At 37.0% G+C, this 16,513-nt stretch overlaps 1 protein-coding gene across 1 annotated transcript in view; it reads left to right on the forward strand.

Moving 5' to 3' along the window:
- Nucleotides 1-16,216, forward strand: part of LOC127618857 (protein phosphatase 1 regulatory subunit 14C-like) — a 17,778-nt gene extending 1,562 nt beyond the window's left edge. Inside the window, exons 2-4 of the mRNA XM_052091516.1 lie at nt 10,440-10,523; nt 10,682-10,714; nt 12,533-16,216. Coding sequence (XP_051947476.1) covers nt 10,440-10,523; nt 10,682-10,714; nt 12,533-12,607 — 192 coding nt within the window. The 3' untranslated portion in view covers nt 12,608-16,216. The remainder of the gene's footprint in view (nt 1-10,439; nt 10,524-10,681; nt 10,715-12,532) is intronic.
- Nucleotides 16,217-16,513: the final 297 nt, after the last annotated feature.

The raw sequence follows: 16,513 nt of genomic DNA on the forward strand, positions 1-16,513 counted from the left end.
TTTGTTATTAATTCAATTTATTATAAAAAGTGACTGACACTACTGGTAATCCAAACATTTAGACCCTCAATTTATTGTAATACATAGTATTTATTCGGGGGAGTTCAGGGCACCCACTTGTCTGTGTTGGCTCCCCATGTCACCCATGCCTAAATCAACCATTGGTTGTTAACATAAACACCAAAAGCTTAGGATATTGTTTACAAGCTCCACAATCTAGGCTAATCAGATTAGAGCTAGTAAAAGAGTTGTTTACTCAGGTGTGTTTTAATGACCCGTCATGTTTACACCCGATACAAGAGGAAGTCACACATACTGTTCCCAATAAGCATTAACAGCTCAATGCTCATTGAATAGCAGTTTACAATAACATGCTATATTCTGTACAGAAATATCAAGGTCCTGAGTACTGTATGCCAGCTGCAACAATAAACACAAGAAATATATTTCAGTGCAATGCAATTAAGCTTTAGTTTACCTCCTGAGACCCGAGCGTGACTAGTGTGTGCATTTTCCATTTCCCTTTTTGATTTCTAAGTAGTAGCACCTAATGAAATATGTCGAGCAAATCGTTTTACTAAAAACTGATGTCCAAATATGTGGACAGCTAAGCTATAGAAAGTCAGATTGTTTTCATCAGATTGTTTATTATGTTTCCAGGAGTGTTGTTTGTTCATGTTTTTGAGATATTACAGACATTACATCAGAAATTAGCATAATTAATTCGGATTCAAAGTACCGGCCAGCATCATCCAATCACTGCCAACCATGTTAAAATAAAATAATACATTATACAATTCTGAATCTTTGTACTGATTATCATTGTCCCATCTGCCAAACATGTTGAGAGGTCCAAACCTCATCTGCAGCCTGAAACTGAACTTTTGATCAGATTTTAGGTATGTATGCACTTAGCTGCATAGGAAAGCTATAGGATGCTCCCTTGCTCCCTATTTAGTGAATGACTTAACCTCCAGTGTGCTGTCTGTCTGCACTGGTCTTATTCTCATCCTAACTTATTTACATCCTAACTCCATATAAACACCATTTTCATCTTTTGGATGAACCTATTGATTCTAAAATGTGAAAATGCACAGTGAATATAGGAGTGCATTTACTAATGTTAATGAATAGAACAGTGATAACAAAATAAAATATAAAAAAAATATATTTTAAAATTAAGTGAAAGGATGCGTTAATGTTGAAATATATTCAAAATAACTAACATGTTTTTTTAAACTTTTGAGGGAACAATGTCCCAAAATCCACATATGTGGACATCATGTTTATAAGCACACTGATGTGTGAAAAATTAATGTATGCATTTTTTTAAGTGGCATATCAATTGAAATTAGAGTAACGTCACTTTACACCCAAAACAGGTTTCAATGAAAAAACCTAGAGATATCTTACCAGATAAATGTTGGCTCTGCGCCCGTAAAAGTGCTTCATGGAAATCAAGGTCATGTTGTTGTTTTATGTGACTTGGTGCGGCAGTAGTTTAACCCTTAAATGACAGTCTAGAGTGTTTTGAACAGTATTCAGTCAGTTTAAATTAATGTAAATTATGCATTGCTTATAGCGCAGCCAAAATACAATGTCCATGCATGTGGACACAGGGTTGTACAAGGTAAAAGATTATAAGTGGTACTTAATAAAGTAAGCATCACTATTGCTATTGCTCATACTTTTTTGAACAAACCCCTAACCCTAAATTAGTCAACTTCAGCTTTATATCACTTGGGACTTGGGGGTGGGCATTTTTGACCACATGCCCTGGTAACAACCCACAACACCCTAGTGTCATAGCAATACGTTTTGCATGGGAAAGCACCGCTCACAATTTCTAAGAAATGTAAAAATCTAGTTATAATGCTGAGATTGCAGTATTTATGTCTAATTTGGCCATGTAGAATTCAATTGGAGAATAACACTAATTTGGTTCTCATTAGCTCTGGATATTACAGACTGATCACACACTGAATTCGTCAATAGTAGGCAGAAGGTTTACATGCTCACTAACATTAGTGGCTGAAGCTGGAAGTGTTGTTGAATGTATAAATCTGTGAGCTCCAGGTTTTGGGTGAAATGTCCACAGAGTGGAGCTAAAAGAGAGTTGTATTTTTAGTTGTAAATTATGTAATACAGTAAGTAACAGGAATGCATATTTTAATAATGCCACTCCTATCCCAAACCCCAACCCTTGACCTAACCGTCAGTAGAATAAAAATGTAACTTTAGAGCGAAAGTGCAACCTCAGAATTGCGCTGACCATTCTTTATTTAAACACGATTACTTCCTGGTTCCCACGGGACTAAAACATGTGTGTCTAACTCATGAAAAGCGCTATCAGTAGGAAATGTATTAACATTTTAATAAGGGAAAAATATCATAAAAATATCGATATATCGATTATTGATCTTTGATCAATTATTGATTTATTATCGCTATATTTTTAAGGTGTTGATATATTCAAATAAGCCGACATTTAAATTAGAAACCTAATTTGCATGCTTTCCAATTCACTTAGGTGGTTTTCACACTGGGTATGTTTGCTGGGGTCCGAATCTGAGCTCGATTGTACCCGGAGCCCCCTGCTGCTTTGGTCTTGTTTCAGACGCATGTATGATAATGTCGAACCCAAGTGCTTTTCCGTCATCTACTTGCATCATCACAAACGTGCATGATGGAAAGCACAATGAGGGTCGCTATATTTATGTGTTTATTATTAATTAATGCACACCATGACACTAGCACCTCTGTACTACGCATGCTTTAATTCAGCAGTTGTATATCCAGGGGAAGAGACTATATCTGATGTTCACAAATGCTCTTTTTTGAGGATTCTGCTGGTTGCACGCTCACTCACAAAAGGCACCTCACCTTTTCTGTGTCCCGCAACGTTTCCCTGCACTTATGATGCATGAGTGTGTATTTTTTTTTGTGCATCATGCTTAAATCAGCAAAAAGGCATTCACAAGTCATTTTACTTCCTGAGCAAGTGCGGACCTGTGTACAGGTTGCTTTCTCACTCTTACGAACCGCGCCACAGTTCCAGTGCAACCGAACTCAGACCACCTCCTACAGGTAGTCTCGGGTTTGGTACTGCGGTCTGCTCCCATGTCCGCAAAACAGCTTTCACATTACCAACTTTTCATGCGAACTGTGCTCTGTTTCGGAATAAACTGCCAGTGTGAAAGCCCCCTTAGTTGGCCTTCTGTTTAACAGTCTGGTGTAATAGCATTGGGAGACAACTAGAGGGTGATATAATATTTACTGAATCCAGTCACAGTCAGGAAAAGTATCACACACACACGCACACTCACAGTCAGGAAAAGTATCACACACACACGCACACACACACACACAAGACGAGCTAAAGTGGTGCAGCAAACGGCAGTCCAAAGTTACAAAGGTTTTTATTGTACTTCAGTAATGAACAAAGTGACGTTGATGAGTTTGCAGGTTAGTGTATGAAATTGGTGTAACTGCGCAAATTGAACGATTCGAAATGGCGATATATATTATACACCGTCTCTGTATGTAACCTTGAATAGGTCTTAAATTCAAGCCGTCAAACCACAAAACAACATACTTGTAACTAAAAATACATTGTGTATGCTATATTAAAGATACATATACACAATATATAATTATCCAGCGATGGCTAGAATAAATTACCTTTGTCCTTTGAGAATGATTTGGGTCCAATTTAATGGAAAACTAAAATCCGTGGCACTGCAGGTTTTTGACTGTGAGTCTGAATTTGAACCCTCTTAATTTACCCTGCCTCTCACACTTTACTAAAGTTGTGTTGAGCAAAACTTTTGAAATGAAAAAAGACTATTGTGCAACCAGCAGCCCAATTTATATATGATAAAAATAAATCTTCATATATATATATCGATATTCATCTGGAAAATCTTCCAATAAACATTGCATTGTGCAATGTGCAACATTGTGCAAAGCACCGAGCCTAGTTTTAATTCATGCAAAAATATCTGGTGGGGATGGTGCTTATCAGTAATTCGGTTCAATGGGGTTTATTTCAGGGTACATGAACTGTTAGAAGCAACATATGAAATTCATGTGTGATCATGTTGGATAGTAGACAGTTTTCCAAATGCATTTACATGTTTCTCAAAGTGTTCTTATCTGTTATTTAATGCAGGCTAAATACTGTATATACTGTATACTGTATGTTTCAAGACTGTTCATTTTGTTTATGGAAAGTTTTATCTGCTTTAGCATGGAAACAGACAGTTTCTGAGCGGATTTGCGTCTCACTCAGTTACAACATCACCATTCTGCAATATGGCTGTTAGGATTAATGGAAGGTGCTGTTTAGCTTTGATATCTCAAACAAACCAATTTAAGGAAGGAAGAGTACTGTAGGTCAGAATGGGATTACTTGCTGCCAGTGAATGTTTTCTCTGGAGAAGTGAGAGAATTATTGCCAACTAAACATTAAGGCTCAAAACAAACTCCAGTAGTTCTCAACTGGTGGGTCGCAAGTCTGTTTTGTGGACAGCAATGTAAAACAATGCTAAATGCAAATAATAAAATGCAACTATATTCAGGCACGTTAGGACTGCAATATTTTTGAGGAGGAGAGGATTTTGTTTCTCCATATATTTTGTTGTTTGACATCAGAAGCTGGGCGTCCATTCAACAAGAAGTTACCAAATGTAACAACAAAAGCAATGATGTAAAATTAACTTGCAAACAGTGTTACCATGCAAGCTCATTAATTATTCGAGCCAGGTGCGTGCTGGGAAAACCAGCTTTGAAAAAGTTATGTAAAATGTACTTATTTGCCAGTGTAATTTATGCAAATTACTAAATAAATATAAGGGTTTCTTTAGGATTGAAATATGATGATGCATTGTTAAGATGAAAAACAATCATAAATAATAATTACTTTTAAGCTAGAGCATTCTTAATAAGCATGACTTAATATCTTCAAGTTCACGCTTAAACTTACCTTGTCCAATGTTGAAAGTACTTAATCTTTTCTGCTATATTTACTTCAACGCAAAATAATTTTTCAGTGTATGTTTTAACTGCTTATTGTGTTTACGGAAAGTGTTTACCTGTAAGAGATGTTTGTGCTAATTTCAACACAGAACAGCGATTTAGTCCTTACAGGCTGTAACTGTATGACATTTTTGTTGTTCCTCTGTAACACTGTGTGTGTGCATGTGTGTGTGTGTGTCAGAGCACTGATGGGATTTACCTTTGTAAAACTGGTCCGACAGAAGGTCATTAGGGTATTGAATGTGATAATGATGGAGTCCTCAGTCTAACTTACTCCTTAAATCAATGGAGGTCATAAAATGCTGCATAAGCTCTTTTCTGTACAGAGGATTCTGTTTATTTTGGGCTCAGTGCTGCAGTTTGCAAGCATGAAGATTAACATTGTATGTTTGTGTGTAATAAAAGCTGGATACTGCCGTGACTGGATGTAAAAGCTAATTATCAGAATCACTGTTGAATCACTTGGCATGCCATGGCGTTTTAGAGGCTGGTTTGCAGTGTAGAATCAAGCAATAGTGTTGTTTTATGTTGTTTAGCTTACAAATTTCAGGAAAGTGCCATTTATGCTACATTCGAAAGGTTTTGGGATTGAATGAATCTAAAAACAATTAGTTCTTTCAAAAAAAAATATTTCGTCAACCTTGTTACATTCAAAAGGTTTTGGGGTTGAATGAAACAAAACTAACAACCCATTACTTTTTGTAATTTATTTTCACCACTTTCCTCCCCAATTTGGCATGCCCAATTCCCAATGCGTTCTAGGTCCTCCTGTTGGTGTAGTGACTCAATCCAGGTGGCGGAGGACGAATCTCAGTTGCCTCCACGTCTGAGACCGTCAATATGCGCATCTTATCATGTGGCTTGTTGTGCACATTACCGCGGAGACCTAGCGCGTGTGGAAGCTTCACGCTATTCTCCGCGGCATCCACGCACAACTCCCCACGCACCCCACCGAGAGTAAGAACCACATTATAGCGACCATGACGAGGTTAACCCAATGTGTCCCAACCCACCCTAGCAACCGGGTCAACTGGTTGCTTAGGAAGCCTGACTACTATTACATTCGAAATGTTTTGGGGGTGAATAAAGATAATAACCCTTTACTTTTCTTTCCAGACATTTCCCAAAAATGTGTCAACCCTGTTACATTGTTTCATTCAAAAGCTTTTGGGGTTGAATGTCACAGGGTTAAATTATTTTAGGGGAAAAACTACATAGTGAAGGCATGACCTTTTAATTTTATAAAAGCAAAGTGAATGGACAGATGTATGGACATATACACATTCAAATTCACACACACACAACATGGAAAAATAATTTTCCACATTCCCCCATTTGGTTTCAGCTAAAATGCCGCTGTCGGCAAAAGATACCCACAACCCCCTCCCCTGTCTTCCTTTCTAATGAGGGGGGAAGGGATTTCTCTTTGAGGTTCAATGCTTCCGGGGTCTGTCTCTCTGATATCTTGGGGAATACAGTACATTTTATTTCAAATGATTGTATTGAGTGTGTGTGCGTGTGTTTTGTATCGGAAACTATAAATGCCCCCATTCATTTTGTTCTTGTTTGTGGATCTCATATTTTCACCTTCACCTGACATTGTTGAATCAAACATTATAAGCCTCATTCTACAGACCGAAGGACCCAGGTCATAAATCTTCCCTTTTATAAAGAATTTTTGAGCACATGGGGTTTTATGACCACATATGTCCACAATACGGCACAATCTGTTTATGTGTGTATGTGAGGTGCAAATTGTGCACGGTTGCCAAGTAGCAGTTTTAGAATGGAACTAGGTTCGTTTTGATTGAACAATGGGCTGCCTTAACACAAAGACCTGGCAACTCTAAAATTGTTGATCACGTGTGGGAGAGTTTGTGATTTTTGAGCATTGCCGCCGGCTTTCAAGCATATACAGCACACTTTGCTACAAGACAACGTTCTTTGTTTGCTATTCTCAAATCCTCAGTGTCCTCGACCTGTCTGTTCTGAGTGAGAGAGTGAGAGAGAGAGAGAGAGAGAGAGAGAGTGTGTGTGTGTGTGTGTGTGTGTGTGTGTGTGTGTGTGTGTGTGTGAGAGAGAGAGATTTCTCTGCTTTGTGTTTGCCAGTGAAACACCAATCGACTGTACAATGAGGTATGGTGCACAAATATTTCAAGTGAAGGTGTCTGGTTGGTTCTGCAGTCTGGCAGAGCTCATTCAACACTCTGGGCTAGCACACATAGCACACATATTCAGTACCCAGAATCCACCTGCAGGGCTTTTCGTGCACAATAGAGGGACATTATTTACCTCAGGAAGCACATTTGCACAGTTGGAACATATGATTTATTATAGTGGTCATCAATGACCTCAGTGTGAAAATAGCAAATTAAACGATCGTTTGAGATGGCCAGTGGCTGCAGTGTCGTGTTGTCTTAATGGATATCAGCTCTGTGATTGATTGGCCAAGTCTTGTCAGTTAGCTTGACTGATCTGCTGATTGTGTGGCTTTATCAGGTTAATTAATGGCGGCTGGTATTGTCATTTTCCCTATTTTCTCTCTTTAGGACAGTAGGGAGTGCACACCCTCACCCACAAAGAGGTCTAAGAATATTAGTCCTGGTAATCGTGAATGTTTAAGAGCATGCTATATGAGCTAATCTTGACAATAGCCAGCCTACTGATTGGATCATTATTTAACAAGCATGTCTAATTAGTTTAAAACAGGCAAGGGAGTGTTCTAAAAGGCTGATTTTGTGGTGCATACAGTTCATAAATGTGTGGGTGTTGATGTGTATACAATGTCTTGCACAGTGAGATGATATCTTTAAAAGACTGCAGACCATCACACACATACACATACTAACTAGGGATGGGAGTCGAAAGGAATTTAACAATTCCGGGTCAGATTCCTCTTTATTCAGATCGGAAAACTCTTGAGTTGAATACAACATAAATGCCTTTCATCGCAGGAAAGCATGCATGTAGTCTTTATAGATTCAGAACATACTTCATCAGGGTACATGGGTATTGACCTGTGACCTGTATATATGATGTAATAACAAGAACCGCAAAGATAAACACACACTCAACCTTATCAGACCAGTACTAATCATTTTGACCTGCGTCTTGCCAAGTCTCTCTCTCTTTCTCTTCTATCGGATATGAGGCATGAATCTTAGTCAAAGCAGCTTTCGAGAGAGAGATGGTTCACTGGTATATCTGTAATGCTGAATTAGAAATGTTGCTGCTCTAAAAAAGGAAGGTCAAAGAAGGTCAAAGCTGTGTTTGCCTATGAAAAAATATAACAAACATACACACGTTGAATTGAACACACACCACATACATGCTTAAAAATATCAAAACTTGGCTAAAGACAGACCTGTGTTCTGTTACTGGATTTGTAGAGATCTGTGAGTGTGTAAAACACGATAAACTTTGCATATTTGGCCAGGGGTGATCGCCATTGGCTGTCTGATGTCTTTACTACTTTGCTAACGTATATGTGCGGACAGTGTTGGGTAACGTTACTTTTAAAAGTAACTCATTAAAATATTGCGTTACTCCTTAAAAAAGTTACTCAATTAATTAAAAAATATATTGTATGGAAAGCAAAGCGTTAAGTTACTTTTGCGTTACTTCTTCTAACAGCCACTTTCTCTTCTGCTATGCTTTCCATTCAAATAAGCCATGCATTGCATACAAGAGACATTACAGGTCATGCTAGCTACTGTACAACACTCATTAGAAAGTAGGTCTTCACATCATATTTACAATAAAGAATCAATAACATGAATATGCATGATTCGTTAAATACTCATACTCTAAAAAAGTATTCTGATTACATTTATTACGTTACCCCCAACACTGTGTGTGTGGCCTGATATGATCTAATGATCTAGTAGTCTATTGCTTAGAGTTTGTGTACTGTACTGAAACACACACATCGTCATACGTTTGGATACACCTACTCATTATTATTACTACTTTCCAGATTGTCCAGATATTATTATTATTATTATACAAATATTAATAGGCTAATGCTATTATGGTTTTATTGTTGTAGTCTACGAAAAAAAATATTTTTATTTTTTACCATTGTGTAAAAAAGCAAATAAAACAATTATTAAAAATAGGTCTGCATATCGGTTATCAGACATAAAAATAATCAGTATTAGTGGATTTATATGCTTTTTATACAGCACTGAAAGAGTTCCCATGCATACTGGATACTTACTGGCTCCTTTTTCTTCACTATCCACTTTTTATGCTTTTTTTTTGTAAAGAAATTCAAGAAATCAATTTCAAGCATCGACTTTAGATCCAAATGTTTGTAGGATTATGAGAAGCACATTCAGTCAAGTGTGTCCAAACATTTGACTGGCACCATTTATAGATTATAATTTTGTTGTTGTTGTTGAATTGCACAGTAATGGGCATATTACACTGAAATGTATGTAATAAACAAACTTTGAAACTTATCAACCTTCATGTTTACTTGATGAAGTTGGGGTGATTTTGAAGAGTCAATCCTGGATTTATTCTTCCTGGATTTGCTGTGACACTCACACAAACACGATACATTGGCAATGACAAATGCTGTTTCATAATGATTGTGTACGAAGTGTCTGACGATTTATTGTATAATGTGTGACGACGTATTATTCCATCTCTCGCTCACACTGTCAGACAGGCCATTCCAAACCAATTGCTACATGGAAAATACCTCCCTCTCTCTTTCACCTTTAAAGGGGGGAGTGTATTTTTAGACTTCATCTCATCCTGTGTGTAGTATATGTGTGTTTGTGTCATCACATTGGCACAGCATTCTGATTAATGACTTCACAGATTAACCTTAACTTGTGACCAGAGAGTTTACTGATGCTTTCTAGATTGCTTCATGTTTCACTGCTTACATGTTTCTGATAAAGCATTATTCCTTATCTAAGTTTTTTCCGAATCAGCATCAGAAAAAATGCTCTGTGGTTTCTCTTAGTGGACTTAATGTACTGCTCAATAAAATATCAATTTTGTTGCAGATGTTTCTCCTAAAATTCACTTGGAGAAATAAAATGGCTACCAAATGATACCATTGTTGACATACAGTAAGAGTATCGAGCGATAACAATTGATATGAATAGCATAGCTCAGATAATTTGGTCTTGGAAGAATGTGATGAGAAATGTTTGAGTTCATATTCATATTTTCGATTGCAGACTTTGGTGTCTTGGTAAATCTGAGCACATTTGGAGATGTTGTTGGGATCTCTTCTGAAACTCTAGAGGAGACACATGTGAGATTACTAAAGGGCATTCATGGAAGACAAATCTGAGAAGCAGGAGACTAAGTCTACATTTGATATTCTTTCTGTCTAAGAGAAGCAATTGAGATATTAAAGACATGTGTTTGATCTGTGTTAGGAGGAGGAAATGCCAGAGGTGGAGATCGACATTGATGATCTGCTGGAAGTGAACAGTGAAGACGAGAGAACCATAAAAGTACAGGTAAACCATATATATGTGTGTGTGTGTGTGTGTGTGTGTTTGTGAGTTAGAGAGTTTAGTTTCAAATAAAAGAGGGAAAAATTCTGTTTGTTTTAGCCTTTGAAGTTGTTTATGTGTCTCAGTCTGTGATATCTCTCTGTTTTTATCCCTCTTGTCAGGAATCACTGTCAGACTGCTTCAAACCCACTGATGTAAGTCATTTTGCACAAAATAAGCAACCAACAGCTCTCATCCAAAACCTTGTGCTGCCTAGCTAGACAGAATTGTGAGACCTTGTGGGGCCTATTTTAAAAGCGCTAGTGCTACGCTCTGTGCTTCAAGTCGTATGCCCAAAGTAAATGGGCATGGCCATTAAGTTTTGTTATTTTCGTTCAATTAAGTCTAGGACCGGGTCAAGAGCAAATTCTTTTTCGGCACCGTCTGTGTCCTAATACATAGTCCATTCCCTGTCAAGCACCAGTGATATAAACAAAGACACATTCATAAGAAGCTGGTAGTGTAAGTGGACTGTATGCAATGATTTAAAAGAATAGAAATATGGACTTTGATTTTGAAAAATTATGAAACACAAAAAAATGTAAACAAAAATACTTCTAAATTCAAATTAGACTTTAAATGAAACGAAAATATAATAAAAACAACAAAGTAGTCAAAAATCATACCAAATCCAAACATTTGACCAAATCCAAAAAATACATTTTAGAAAAATGTTAGGAAGAATGTTAGCCTGAGTCACCATTAACTTTCATTGCATCTTTTTTCCATACAATGAGTAAGTGAATAAAAGTAAATGGTGACCGCTTCATGCAGGATGCGCTTGCCAGTGTAGTGTAATTCTGCCTTCATGTGCTATGGAAACTATCCTACTTCCCACTTCTAAAGTGGTAATTACGAGTACATCATGTTCAAGTGCTTTGTTGTCGGAAAAACACAAAACATGGCAGACGCCAGGAGGTGGCGGTTCTAGCTTGTATGCTGCCCTGGGCGAACTTGGGAGCAACTTGGGGTTCAGTGTCTTGCCCAAGGACACTTCGGCATGTGGAGTTTTGTGGGCCACGAATCGAACCATCAACCCTGCGATTAATGGACAACCCGCTCTACCAACTGAGCCACAGCCGCCCCATTGTCAGGCAACAAGACCTGTCATGCAAAACAGAAACTATGCTCTCCTCCGCCATGTTGAATGTTTAGAACACCTCCCAGCATGGAAACTCTCAGAGTTTCCCAGTCGTAATTATGACTTATGACATTCGTGTGCAACTTCAAACTGGGAAAATGGTATTTATGATAATTCCGATTGCACGTATAGGCAGCATATATAAAGCGCTTAGCACACTTAAGCAAAAAGAACCGAAAATCAAATAATGCTCTAACTTAAAATAGATTGGACAGAGCAGCGCAAATAAATGTGGAAGCAAGCAGACTATGTATTTATTTCAATAAATCGCAGCCCTTTGTGATTTAATAATCGCACGCGGTCATATGATGATTTCAATTTTATTTCGATTAATTGTGCAGGCCTAATATATACTAATATGTAGACACCAAGGCAGTTCACTAAGTTTTGAAACAGAGCCATAGATTACACACAAACGGATCCTGATTACATACAGACTAGAAACAATCTGTATTTGTCTTTATATTCATACTGTATCAGTCAGTCCAGTGCTAGCACAGTCCCATAATGTACAGACACCGCTCCAGGACGTGGGAGTGGATTTCATATGAGCCCACTGACCTGAAAACATGTGTTTAAAGGATCCATCCGACACTATGAAAATCAAAGTGGACAAGACCTACAATAGAGACACTAACAGAATAACACACACACACACACACACACACACACACACAGCCAAAACACACACATACAGTGATCACTAACTGTCCTATGATGTTGATCTATTCACAACCACACATAAACACACTTTCCAAATCCATCATTATGATGTAAATAAAAAGCCCAAACAGTCTGTTTGACTGTCTGTCTCTTTGTCTCTCTACACCAGGAATTTGTGCGCGAGCTGCTCGGTAGGATAAGGGGAATGAGAAAACTCAGCGCTCCACAGAAGAAAAGCTTTTAAGTGCTTGAAAATGCAAACGACAATCCAGCTACCTGGACTGCAGGTCCCACAATCGATCAATCAGCATTGAGTCACATCACAGCATACAACACGCAAGGACTCCAGATCCCAGGATTCATTTCTCACCAGGAATCAATATACCAGAGTTAATTTGGCAAGGACCTATATCCCACAGTACAACATACAAACAATATTGCTCAGTACACATTACAAGCCATGTCTTCATTTCCCAATGCCCCAAGAGTCCCAGAGTTCATCCAGGATACCATCGAAAACTTGCACAGAGACTAGTAAACAGTTTCAACACCCGCTTGTTTTAGTCTGGTTTTCCTAACCTCAAATTCTCATTTGGTCTTATAGGCTCACAACATTATCACATCGTTTGGTGCAGTATTACAGCTATTTGTATGCAACTACGACTGACTCCAAAGCTATTTTATGTTATTATTATTTATAATTATTTTTTTTTCTTTTAAACAAAGTCACAATTTTGTTTAGTATTTTTAAACTGGTTTTAATAGCCAATGGCCTTTGCCACCAATCTCAGAACAACTTATGTCCATGTAGTGTCCTGTTGTCTTTTTTCTGAATATCTGATCCTAGAACAGGAATGAATGGCCTATATTCACCAATAAATGTCAAACCTTACTTTGGCTATGTTCCGAATAGCATGCAAACATACTAATCTTACTATTTTGGCAGTATGTAGTGTGCACATTTTCCAAAATGCGCAGTATACAACAGAGCAAACTTAGTGGAATATGCTTGACTTGACCTTCCATTTCCAGTGAGACAAAGTAATATTAATCATGATTTGACTTTACTTAAAAGTTTTAGAAAATATTGCATTAATGATGCAAAATATCCATATTAATTTCCAAAATTATAACTAGACAACATTCACACACAATGTAATGAGGTCACGTGACAACAATGTGTCATACTAATGTTTGCATAGTAGCATATTGTTTGACTTACAATTTTCAAAATAAATTAGGAAACATAGAGTGTATAATACGGATCCCACTAGGGAAGAAAAAAAATAAGATGTAATTCTGACTTTATATGTCACAATCGCAACTTTACAATTTGCAATGGTGGGATCTAAAGTTGCAATTGTGAGAAATAAACTTGCAATTGTGAAATATAAAGTCAGAATTACCTCTTATTTTTTATTCAGTAGCAGGATCCTGTTTCCACAGTACACACATATATTGTCTAAATGATTTTATTTTGATTTCACATAATCATGAGAAATAAAGTATGAATTGTGAGATCTAAAGTCACAATAACAAAATCTAAATGTGCAATTCAGATATAAAGCTGCAATTGCAAGAAATAAGGTTGCGAGATCTAAAGTCACAATTGCAAGATCTAAAGTCACAATTGCAAGAAGTTGCAATCACAAGATATAAAGTTGCAATTACAAGAAATAAGGTTGCAAATGCGAGATCTAAAGTCGCAATTGCAAGATATAGACGCAATTGCAAGATATTAACTCACAAGTGTGAGTTTAAATCTCATAACTGTAAAAAATGAAGTCGCAACTGTGAGATCTAAAGTTGCAATTATAAGATATAAAGTTGCAAATGCGAGATCTAAAGTCACAACTGCAAGAAATAAAGTCGCAATTGTGAGATATGGTCACAAATGCAAGTTGCAAATGCGAGATCTAATGTTGCAACTGTGAAATCTAAAGGCGAAACTAAGAAGTTGCAAATGCGAAACTAAGAAGATGCAAATGCGAAACTAAGAAGTTGCAAATGCGAAACTAAGAAGATGCAAATGCGAGATCTAATGTTGCAACTGCGAGATCTAAAGGCGAAACTAAGAAGTTGCAAATGCGAAACTAAGAAGATGCAAATGCGAAACTAAGAAGATGCAAATGCGAAACTAAGAAGATGCAAATGCGAAACTAAGAAGATGCGAATGCGAGATCTAATGTTGCAACTGCGAGATCTAAAGGCGAAACTAAGAAGTTGCAAATGCGAGATCTAAAGTCACAACTGCAAGAAATATAGTCGCAATTGCAAGATATTAACTCACAAGTGTGAGTTTAAATCTCATAAATGTAAAAAATTAAGTCGCAACTGTGAGATCTAAAGTTGCAATTACAAGATATAAATGCGAAATAAAGTCGCAATTGCGAGATATGGTCAATTGCAAGTCACAACTGCGAGATCTAAAGTTGCAATTGCAAGAAATAAACACACAATTGTGTTCACATAATTATTAAAATGATGTTGCATCTGCAAGATAAAAAGTCACAATTGCAAGACAAAAACTCACAGTTAGTAAGATATGTTGCAATTATCCACAGCTGCAAGATATATACTCAGAGTTTATATCTCATAATAATGAGGTCTAAAGTCGCAACTGCGAGAAATAAAGTCAGAATAAATTTTTCGTTTCTTTATTCAACGGTGGGATCAAGGAAACACATTATACTGCTCAGTATTCAATAAGTAGAAGTATTCCTTTCCAAACACAGCTGTTGATTTTATTGCATGTCATTCTTCCTTATCCCATTCACAACTTGAGCAAAGCATGATGGGATGTGTAGTCTTTCAGGGCCAGGAACGCATAAATGGCACACGGCCTTTGCGTAACAGTCATTTATAAGTCAATTAATTGCCCAGAGTACATATCAGTCAATCATGTAACCATCATATTTGTGATTTGATAACATAATTCAGTAACTGTACTTTGATCTTGGATTGTGGTATAACTAGAGTTTAAAGAATTTGTGTGGGATGTGCTGCCCGAAGGTAAGAAAAAAATAATCCGGTTTGAATGATTCTAGATGACAACAAGGGCTGCATGACTATTTATAGATCTCTTATGAACAGATGTACTGTGATGATTGTTAGCGCTAATGAGAGTTTAATGATCGCTGGATATCTAGTTTTATGACCATTAATGAAATCGCTCAAATCATTCGAATCTAGGCTTTTAACTGCTTGTACTCATTCTACGGTTTCCCACAGAGGCTGCCAAAGAATACAGAACGGTTTAATACAAACATATTATCAAGTGCTATCTGTGTGTGTATATTATGTTACACTATAAAGCACATTATAAACTTTATGTCATTGGTGTCATACTCATGGGTTAGATTTGTGTTTGATGGTGTAAGTCGAATAACAAGGAATCCAGGAAAAACTATGGTGCTGTTTAAACTTCTAATCCTCTACAGTGTGGATGGACGATGTGTTTTGCTGGCCAGAGAGAAAGGGAAAAAAGCAACATTTGTTCTGGATCCAGCAGGAATCTTCTTTTTGATTCAGTTGTTTCACAGATCTCCTATAAATTAAACGCTGTGCAGATGCATCCATTGCCATCTGCTCTACTCAGAGCTTCTGTCTAGGGCTGCTACTAAGTGTTGATGTGGATTTTAAAGGGATAGTTTCCCCCAAATTAAGATTCTGCCATCATTTACTAACCCTTAACCCCTAATGTCTTTCAAAACCTGAAGATAAATAGAAATGAACAGAATTCAAATGTTTGGGTTAACTATTCCTTTAAGGAGATTGTGTGTTTTCAGGTGTGCTTTGACCCTTCTCTCGGTGAAGAACATTCAGGATTTAGGCTGATCTTTTACAGTATTTTTAGTTATTTTTGTTTTTAAAATGTTCGAGATGTATTTGAGGTGTATGAAAGCTTTATTTATGCATGTTTTATTGGCATGGTAGAAATGTTTTTTCGATCCATCGCGTACTTAAGCGATGATTTGTCTGTTTTTATACCTTATGACAAGTATTACTCTTATTGATATTAAATTCACTACTTTTCTTCATTTTTATTGACTGCATATCTGCGTTTTGTTTGTTTAAATATATGTAAAGTGTGATCTTTTGTGCTGTTCTACTTACAATAAAAGCAAATGTCTGAACAGTTATAATAAAC

Source organism: Xyrauchen texanus, chromosome 25 (assembly GCF_025860055.1).
Source record: "Xyrauchen texanus isolate HMW12.3.18 chromosome 25, RBS_HiC_50CHRs, whole genome shotgun sequence".
NCBI classification, from domain to species: Eukaryota; Metazoa; Chordata; class Actinopteri; order Cypriniformes; family Catostomidae; genus Xyrauchen; species Xyrauchen texanus.